Raw genomic sequence first — 10391 nt, 5'->3', positions numbered from 1 at the left:
TACAGTGGCGGAGCAGTCGGAGCTGTTTTTACTTTCAATTTTGCNTTAGGGCTGTGCCTTTCGTATTTGGCTGCAGCTTCTTTCAGGGCTTCCTCATCACTGTCTGACAACCCTGACTCCTCAGAACTTGTTNATCCAAGTAACTCTAACTCTGCCAACGGGTTTAGTGGCTTACATTTATTTGTACCCAATGGCGAAAGCTTTTGTTCTTTACTTTTTAACTTCTCTTTTCCCTTCTTGGGTTTCTGCTTTTTAGGTGCACCTCTTTTCAANTCTCGCTCTGTTTCTGACATGTTCTCCTGAACTTCCTCTAATACTTGTTGTCCCTGTTTTACTTGTGCTTCACATCTCTCATCCTTTATACATGCCTTAACTAACTTCCACATTGGTCTAATTCCAGCCGCAAGCACTTCCTGTTCTGCAACTCTTTCAATATCCTTTCCTAATTTATTCCAACTAGGCAAGGTCAGCGATCCTTTGTAAACAAACCAGAGCGCTATTCTATCAACTTCCTTTATAAACCGTCCTAAATTATCTTCTAATATTTTTAATCCTCTCTCTTTCAAAAGAGCCTGCAATGTGGCGATCATATTTTTTGATGGAGTATTTCCCATGATGCTTGTTTATCTACACAAGACTCACACAAGGGGCCAGCGAGTTTATCTACACTCGTTTTACTGGCTGGATGACTGAGAATTGCATTTCCGACCACAACAATACTCTGTGCAGCACACGAAAAAAATGAGGACACAGAAGCCAAATGACATTAAGAGGAAGAAAATCCAATACGGGTCAAAAGCATAAGGAGTCATATCTCTCAGAGCAAATCCGGTATACCTTAATCCAATCTACCGGACTATACCCACATTATGTGGTTCTGAATCCTACCAGAATTCTGGGGTCTCCGCTGCGCCGCTGATCTTAATCCCTGGTTTTCTGCACCACTTGTTGCTGTCCACTCCCCCGCCAGCAAGGAAGAGACGAGACAATAGACTTCTTCCACAAATGTTTATTGTTGGGTTAATTACTAAAGCAAAAGACCCCNAGCCCGAAAATATGCATAGTTTATATATGCTTAATATTGTTTACATATGCTTAGGACAGTGTGGAAACTCCTGATTGGATATGCCATCAGAATCCCATAACTATGCTCCAGGATGAGCAGTGACTCGCAGAATCCCGAACGCACATGCACACTTTGCTTACTCACAAGGAAAACACACAGGGAGCCAGCGCCATCTTGTGGTGGCGATTCATTCTGGCTTCCCACACCCCAGCACGTGCTAGGACCTCCACTTCCCAAGATCCCATGCCCCAGCATCCTATGCCTTGTCCCTGTGTGAGCAATGAGAGCTGAGGTGTCCCCTGAGATGGAAGTCATGACGTTTATGCCACAGTGCCCCTGTCATCTGGCAACTCAGTATCAAGATCATTGTTCATAGAGGTGGCAGGGGTTCCTGTGACCTGTGAGATGCCAGCCACTGGCTAGTTAGCCTCTGTCTCCTGCCCATGGAGTGGTTGACCTGAGATACTATGTACGGTATTAGCCCAGGAGCCACCTCACAGGCCCTGAGCCCTCAGGATGCATAGGTAGGAAGGAGCGAGTAGCTCTCCGAGAAAGACTCAGTGCAGCTTAGGAATGGGCAGCTGGAGAGGAAGGGCCTGACTGCATTGCCTGCTACATCTCTGCACGAGGCGTCTGGTCATCCCCGGACTGGAGTCCACTACTCCACTACTCTGGAGCTCAGAGTAGGCCCCTCCCTGCCCAGACAGAGCTGTGCCTTCTGCATTAACCTATGTTCACCCTATCCCGAAAGGCCTGCACGAACACCACACACAGCCCACCAGGCCACAGGGCAAGTGTGAAATGGCAGCAGCCTCTGAGGTCGTTTCAGGAAAAGAACTAAGGGGAAGAGATCTCAGTAGCCAGAGTTGAAGGCTGAGTGCTCTCTGTATGCTGGGTTGCACACTTCACAACCTGACTGGCTTTGGTGTGCAGAAGGCCTGAGCGTTTGAGTAGGGTAACCCATCCTGGTGGCCACACCACCTCTCAGACATGTGGATTGGATGCAGCTTCCACAGAGGAGGAGTAGGGTAGCCTCAACTCTCTGGAACTTTCTGCGTGGAGGTTTGGGCCTTAGATACAGCAGCACTGCCAGCTTCCTGAGCTTAAGCCAGGAGGACCATTCTAGGCTGGCATGTGCTGGCAAAGTGGCTGGCAGGTAGGCAACAGTGTTCAGAGAGACAAGAGGGCCAGCTGGCTGCGCTCATGCCTGACAGGGCAGAGGCTGCTGTTCTTGGTCAGTCACTGCCTGGTGAAAGCTTTAGTTAGAGCCACCTTGACTCCTGGCTTCAGTCTGACCCTCAAGTCCTAGCCTTCTGTCAGGCCAGCTTCCTGCTGGGATGTGACCCTGGCATAAAGGCACTCAGCCTCTTCAAGGTCTCCCAGCAGAGCGCCTGCCCTGGCAGTGCCGGAGCCAGTCAGACAGCTCAGTCCCAAGACCAAGGCTGTTGAAGTCTCTGAATGCTTTTCTAATGAATTTCCTGGAACATTTACTCCAAAACATTATTGTTATAAAAACAAAGCAAAACAAAACAAAAAGAAGAAAAGAAAACCCAGAGAGCTCTCTGAGGCAAACACACCCTTCTGCCCTGCACGTTGGCTCATACTTCCTCCTGCCCCAACCACAGAACAAAGGCCCTCTGAACGCTGACCCTGGGCCCATAGCAACTCGGGGTTTGGTGAGGTACTCCCTAGGGCGCCAGACCACCCCTGACTATGGCGACTATGGCTGTCTGCCTTGAGCAGAGCTTGCCCCTCTACTGAGCCCAGGTAGATGGGACTCTTGTAGCTGACTGCCTGAAACCCCATCCCTGCTCCCCCACCCCCCACCCCCCAGCTGCTAGATGGCCTTACAGAGGACTACTCATTCTGTAGACCAGGCTGGCCTCAAACTCAGAGATCTGCCTGCTGAGGACTCCTCATTTGGCATGCATGCACAGCTGCAAAGAGCCTATGCTAGTGTTGGAAGCAGGTCTGTGTGACCTCATCCCCATCACTAGCAGGGGTCATGGTCCATGTATGTGCATCCTGGTAAGTAGATGTTCCATGGGGCGAGACTAGACATCGTGCTTGGTACTCAGGGCTGATCCCTGCTAGAGAAGGTTGAAAGACTGAGTGGGGAGCACGGAGAGCTTCAAAGCCACCCGGGCTGTGGACTGGGCCCTGTGTGGGAGGGATGGGGTGCTCAGGGCCCCCGATAGCAGTGTAGGATGTGGACTGGGCCCTGTGTGGGAGGGATGGGGTGCTGAGGGCTCCCGATGGCAGAGTAGGGGAAACTGTAACAGACATGTTAGGAAAAGGCTGTTTCCCACTTTCCCGCTTATCCTTTGGCGCTTTTAGCATGTAAGAGTGTGTTGTATGTATGTGTGTGTTTGTGCGTGCACCTCTGCATGTGGAGAACAGAGACTGGTAGGAATCTTCCCCCTTCACTCTCCACCTATTCTTTAAGTCAGGTCTCTTAATTGAACCCAGAGCTCACAGGCCGGACTAATCTAACTGGCAGGTTGCTCTGGAGATCTGCAGTCTCCTCCCTTCAATCTGGAATTACAGCTGGACTGCCACGCCCATCATGCTCTATGATCTGAACTCCTCACACTTGATGAGTTCTTTATCCACAGATCCATCTCTCCAACCACCCCCTCCCCAGTGGACCATAACCTATGGCCCCACATCCTGAACCACCCTCTTGCTGAGCTGTCTCCATGTAAAGTTGGCTCAGGGGTGTGCAGCCTGTGTGGGCATGTGGGCATGCGGGCCTGCAACTCCAGGCTCAGTGTGTTCTCCGGCCTTTGCCTACGAGCGTCTTACCCACATCCTCAGGTGGCAGTACCCTGAGGGCCAGATTGTAGCTCACTCACTGACCTCTGATGTTAGCACACTGGAGGCTGCAGTGCCTGTCTCAGACAAGTACCTGCAGGTTTTGAACCTTGTGACATTTGCCATTCATAAAGTCATAGGCTTTTCTCTTGCTTGGTCTCATTTCTAAGAATTTGGCCCATAATGTTAAAGAAGATCCTTGCCTCCCCTGGAAGGGGAGGGGCAGACCTGAGTGCTGGATGTCTCCCAGGCTCCTGTCTGCAGCTCCTCCCATTGTCCAGGCCTTTCTGATTGTTTGCTCTCTGTCCTTACCTCATCTTGGCTGCCCCATGGCCCCCTCTTCTCTGGTAATTCAACCCATGTGCTAGAGCCCTGTCCTTGGACCGATGTCCTGTTCTTGTGCCCAGTCTCCAGCTTTCAGCCTGGCTCTTTTGACCTCCTAGTTCTCCCTCCCTCCAGCTGCCCTGAGCCTGTGGGCACACCTCAGGCCTCTACGTGCTTGTGCCTCATTCACATCAGGGGTGAGGCACCTGGTGCCTGACTACAACAGTTCTTTCATGGGGAGCACCCATCTTTTCTCTCTTGACAGAACCCTTGCACATGTCTGTAGAATGAATGAGCGAATATATAGAGAATGAATGAAGCCTGGCGCCTGCCTGCTGCCCTCCCCAGTACCTCCAGTAACCCTTGGCCATTGTGGACCCGGTGATATGCCTGATTCTAGTTCGAGCCTTTAGAGCCACTTGTCAGAGTCCCTTGTCCCCTTGCTGTGGTGGCTGGAGGAACTGTGTGTTGGGACCAATACTTGCCACTGCCCTACTGCAAGGTCCCTCTCTCTGGACACAGCTGCTACCTGGAAGGGGGCAGAGAGTGAGGCGGGTTCCCTGGGCCGCACATGTCCTTAGAAGAGGGGCAAGCTGGCATCTCTCTGTGTGCAGGAAACTACAACCTCTCCAACGTGCTGCCCAATGCCCCAGACATGGCACAGTTCAAGCAAGGTGTGCGCTCCGTTGCTGGAAAACTTTCTGTCTTCGCCAACGGGGTCATGACATCCATTCAGGTGAGTGAGGCAATGCTGGGGCTCCCGGGGCCTTGAAACTGCCCCTGTGCACTGGGGGCTGTGCTGCAGAGTGGCCCAGACATCATGAAAGCCTGGTGCTGTGAAGTACACTGTAGTACTGTCTGTACTGGGGGGTGAGGCAGGAAGATTATGAGTTCAAGGCTTGTCCCTGCCTCAGGACAGTGTTTTCTAAGTTCCTACTGGAGTTCATATATTTCTGGAGAATTCTGTTTTTAAAAATTTAGATTGATTTATTTTGTTTTATTGATATGAGTGTTTTTGCCTGCATGTGTGTACATATGTATGCATGCCTGGCCTCGAAGAAGGAATTAAGTCCCCAGAACTGTAGTTGCGAGGGTTGTGAGCTGCCATGTGGGTGCTGGGAATCGACCCAGGTCTACTGCAAGAGCAACAAGTGCTCTAAAGGCCAGGTGGTGGTGGTGCGTGCCTTTAATCCCAGCACTTGGGAGGCAGAGGCAGGCGGATTTCTGAGTTCAAGGCCAGCCTGGTCTACAAAGTGAGTTCCAGGGCAGCCAGGGCTACACAGAGAAACCCTGTCTCGAAAAAAAAGGCATGTGCCACCACTGCCCAGCCACATACATCTTTTCATGTATCTGTAGAAATACTTGTCTTTCTGTGTTAGACTTAATTCAGTTCATATACAAGAAGGCAAAGGGGAATCCTGTTTATGACAAGGAGGCCATCTCAGATTGTGTGAACAGCTTGCTTCTGGAATCTTCTTGGTTGTGTAAAGTCATTTTAGAAGCATTCTATTAGGATGAAATGTGACCCTGAGAAGTTGACTGAGTTGACATTGCAACTTATGGGTCCACGGAGGCTTCTAGTCTGTAGACCAACCCTGCTGTGGCCTTGTTGGGAATGCGAGGGAGAAGAAAGCCTAAAACTGCAGAGGCTGAGAACTCTCCTCCCTCCTCCCTTCCTCCCTCCTCCCTCCTCCCTCCCCCCAGTGGGCATTTCTTCAGGTCCTGCTGGCACCAGTGCCTGGAAGGTAGTATCCTTATTTTGTGGGTGTGGCCTTCCTGTATTTAAGAATCCTCCTGCTTGTGTCTCCGTTTATAAATGAAGAAGCAGAGGCAGCCATTGAACCTCTGCTAGATGAGCGGGGACTTCAGAGGGATCCCTTGGGATCCCATCACAACGTGCCCCCTGGACAGCTCAGGGCATAGCCCCAGGCCCCAGCCCCTGCCTTGCAATCCTGAGTCCAGCCTGGGAGCCCTAGGCCTTGGACACCTCTCACAAGGTGTAATCCCAGGTGCCTCTCACAAGGTGTAATCCCGGCAGGTCTCCAGTCCCAACTTGCCCTCCTGGCCATGGAGAGGCTGAGGCAGTGTTGGCACCACTCAGCTGCTCTTTATGCAGAGACTGTGGCCAGTGACAAGAGCCAGGTGTCCCTCATCAACAGCAGTTGCACGGTGTGTGCATGGTCGGACACAGATGCAGTGTATTGGTAGTAAATGTTGGTCTGGTTCTCTCTAGGATCGCTACGGTTCTTAATCCTGGTGCCAGGCTGTCCAACCTGATAAAGCTCCACTTAAGATGGACCCGAGACCACATCTGGCTGCGCCGACGCCCCAGCGGGCTTTGCAGGCAGGCTCTAATAGTTGGCAAGGCACCTGCACATTTCTGAGTTTCCGTGTTTCCTTTGAGACATCCTCATTTCTATGTAGTGGGATTTTGCTTTCATTTCTGGTTTAAGTTAGCTCCTCGCGTCCTTGCTTTATCTTTGGGGCATCTTTAGTTCCAAGAACAGGAGGAAGCCCAAGCTGCAGGCTCCTCCCACTTCCCCAGGCTGGGAGCCTTCACCTGGGGCCATGAGAGCATCCACGGACTGTGGGCTCAGGGCTGCTGGCACCAGCTGCTGCTGGCTGGGCCAGGGAAATCAATCTCCAGCCTCACTGCAAAGGAGCAGAACAACAAAAACAAAAACAAGACCAGAAGTGCCCAGCCCCTTGCTGACATTACTTCGTGTGTGTCCCCACACAACAAGGAAATTTCACACAACACACACTTAAAGCCATCTGTCACTCTGTAAGTTATTTTGTACATTCTCTATTCTTAAAAGTGTCCCCCAGTCAGTTCCTTTAAGAAACCTGAGCTTCTATGATGCCAAGGGAATTTACTGCGACCTGGGAATAAACAGTGTGTTGCTGCCCTGTGAGAGGAAGACCCGGGCCATCCCAGGCTCCCAAGTGCACTCAGAAGTCAGCAGTACCAGGAGCTCAGGCTGAGAAGACAGCAGAAGGCTTCAGGATGAAGCTCAGATCCAGGGAGAGGGTGATTATAATTGGGTAATTTTGTTAATATTTTTTTATCTTGACCTTGATATTCCAAAAGTTAGAGGATAGATGTAAATCGATAGTCATTTGGCTGTGTTTTAGACAGCACCAGAACATATTATTCAGCACAGTAAAATATATTTGGAATTTGATGAACCAAAAATGTGATTTCAGATGACTATTTGTGACTCTTTCTTAAAAGGTCGGATTTATAGACTTCTAAATATAACACACAGCACAGCAGACGGTTGCCTGTGTTGTCATTCCTCAAGAGCCTTTGTAACGTATCACTGTACAGCGGGCACTGAGTGACTGCCACTCCCACTCGCCGGTCACACCCGTGGTACCTAAAGGTGGGACTGATGGATGCCATCATCACAGCACAGCACAGTGGGCAGGCGGTGCCTCTGGGAGGGGAGGAGGCCCCTGTGACACTGGCAGAGAGCCTTCCCCAGCACGCCGGAGCCAGTGTGGCGGCACACACTGTAGCATCAATACTAACAGCCCACAAGGAAACTCAGTGGCAGAGAGATCTGTCCAAACCCCATGCCACAGCGAGCCCTGTGTGCATCTCCGTGTGCCCTGGGAGCGCTATCTGGCTGATCCCAGGCAACTGGACCTCTGCCCCAGTGTGCTGATCTCTCCCCAAGCCTAGTGCCTCCTTACTGGGCAGAAGCTTCAGGGTGTCTTAGTGTGTCCAGATGCGTGTGTGTGTGTGTGTGTGTGTGTGTGTGTGTGGTGGGGGTGGGGGTGTACAGTGAGAGGCTAAGGCTCAGCAGCAGAAACCCTTAGGTTCCATCACCATACCAACATTTTATAAAGCTAGTTGGATTTGGAGAAGTTCTTTTGTTTGTTTCTGTTATTTATTTACTTATTTTATTTACCTTATGTATGAGTGTTCTATCTGCCTGTACACCTGCGTGCCAGAAGAGGATGTCAGATCCCATTACAGATGGTTGTGAACCACTATGTGGTTGCTGAAAATTGAACTCAGGACTTCTGGAAGAGCAGCCAGTGCTCTTAACCTCTGAGCCGTCTCTCCAGCCCTTTAAAGCTAGTTGTGGCCCACAACCATCTGTAATAAGATCTGACGCCCTCTTCTGGTGTGTCTGAAGACAGCTACAGTATACTTACTTATAATAAATAAATCTTTAAAAAAAGAAGAAAGAAAAGAAGAAGAAGAAGAAGAAGAAGAAGAAGAAGAAGAAGAAGAAGAAGAAGAAGAAGAAGAAGAAGAAGAAGAAGAAGAAGAAGAAAAGGGCACTGACTGCTCTTCCAGAGGTCCTGAGTTCAATTCCCAACAAACAAATAGTAGCTCACAACCATCTGTAATGGGATCTGGGGCCCTTTTCTGGTGTGTCTGAAGATAGTTAAGGTGTGCTCCTATACAATAAATAAATAATTCTTTAAAAAAAAAAAAAAAAAAAGCTGAAGACAACTGAAGAGATGGCCCAGGGGTTAAGAAGACCCGGGTTCAATTCCCATCACCTACCTGGTAGCTACATTCCAAGAAAGCCAGCACCCTCTTCTGGCTTCTGTGGGCACTGCATGCACATGGTATCCAGACATACATGCAGGCAAAACACAGAGGAAAGAAAGAAAGAAAGAAAGAAAGAAAGAAAAAGAAAAAGAAAGAAGAAAGAAAGAAAGAAAGAGAAAGAAAGAAAAGAAAGAAAGAAAGAAAGAAAAAGAAAGAGAAAAGAAAGAAAGAAAGAATGTGGCCCCGCAGCAGAGTGCTTGCCTATCATTCAAGGTCTAGAATAGAGTAACCCCATGGCAAAAGCTGCTGGGGACCCGTCAAAAGTTGGGTCTGGGTCTGTGGGAGGTGTTTCTGAGAGCAGCCACTGTTGGGTGTGAAGCCCAGAGAGCCAGGTAACCTCTCTTGGAGCCTTTGAGCAGAGAGGGCTGACAGAGAAGCCCCAGAGACCGGCTTTGGTAAGCAGCATTTTCTCCAGAACTCTTAGTTAAGATGCAGTGTTTTAAAGTAACCCTGGGAGGGCTGGAGAGATGGCCCTGCTGTTAGGGGCTCTTGCTGCTCTTGGAGAGGACCTGAGTTCTGTTCCCAGCACCCACATTAGTTGGCTGACAACTCCGGCTCCAAAAATTGCACACCCCTTCTATCAGCAACGTGTGTGTTTCACACACACCTCATGCCTCACACCTTTGAGGCCAGCCTGGTCTACATCAGTTCCGGGACAGCCACGGCCACACAGAGAGACCCTGTCTCAAAACAACACAGAGAGGTGAGTGCCAGCCAGGAAGGGGTCCCCCTGTGCACTTTGATTCCACTGAGATCCAAAGGAGTACAAAAGGAGGGAGACCACCCTGCAACTCTAGGGCGCCTCCAGTTCCAGGGATTCTGGGGCCCTCAGCTGGGGTGATGAAACCTAACAGGCACTGGGCAAGGCCCACCCACCCTCTGGAACCTGGCAGAGCACCCTGCTTGTGCACTTTTCTATATATGCAGCCAAGCCGAAGTCAGTCTCCCTACCATCTCTGTTAAAATCTGCAGTCATTCAAAGCCTGCCTGCGATCCCAGGCCACCAGGCCACTGTGCCTACGGTCTCTACAGCCCCTGCCATCTCCCCATCAACCCTCGCTGTGGCTCCCTGACCCTTCTGATCCCCAACCAGATGAACACAGGCCTCCTGGGATGGAGTGCAGCCTCCCAGCTCGTCTCTGACTTAAAACTTAGGTGCCCTGGGGACAAGGTCTGTCCTGTTTGCACATTGAAGATCCTGAATCACTGCTGTTGGGAGGAGCCACAGGGATGACGGCAGACACTGAGGCTATGCTGGGCCACTGACACGGCTGTCATGCTGTCATCCTCTCCTCAGGACACGTGTTCACCTTTGCCAACAGGCTTTCCCTTCCCAACCCTGCTCCTGACAGACATCTCAGGGGAGCAGTGGTGACAGCCTTCAGTGGGGACAGGCTGGATCCTGAGGCCTGTGTGTGCACTATAGAGACTGTGTGTTCTTCTGGCCCAGCTTGTCCCGTCTGTATGTGGTATAGATGCGTAGCCCAGTCCTGTGTTTCACCTGCTGTAGAAACTCAGGGGTTGTAGCTGTTAGCATTTTGTTAGGCTCTGCCCCAGGTATGCCTGACTCTCTATAAAAGGGACTCCTTGCCACTCCTCTCTTTCTCTCTTGCC

General features: G+C 50.6%; 1 protein-coding gene across 6 annotated transcripts in view; it reads left to right on the top strand.

Annotated features, from left to right (window-relative positions):
- Arfgap3 (ADP ribosylation factor GTPase activating protein 3) overlaps positions 1-7471 on the top strand; it is a 50834-nt gene extending 43363 nt beyond the window's left edge. For all 6 annotated transcript variants that reach the window (XM_029531102.1, XM_029531101.1, XM_029531099.1 and 3 more), the window contains exons 15-16: positions 4819-4940; positions 6438-7471. In XM_029531102.1, coding sequence (XP_029386962.1) covers positions 4819-4940; positions 6438-6455 — 140 coding nt within the window. In that variant the 3' untranslated portion in view covers positions 6456-7471. The remainder of the gene's footprint in view (positions 1-4818; positions 4941-6437) is intronic.
- The last annotated feature ends 2920 nt before the right edge of the window (positions 7472-10391 follow it).

Source organism: Mus pahari, chromosome 17 (assembly GCF_900095145.1).
Source record: "Mus pahari chromosome 17, PAHARI_EIJ_v1.1, whole genome shotgun sequence".
NCBI classification, from domain to species: domain Eukaryota; kingdom Metazoa; phylum Chordata; class Mammalia; order Rodentia; family Muridae; genus Mus; species Mus pahari.
The sequence above is the reverse complement of the archived record's forward strand: the minus strand, read 5'-3'. Positions and strand labels throughout refer to the sequence as shown.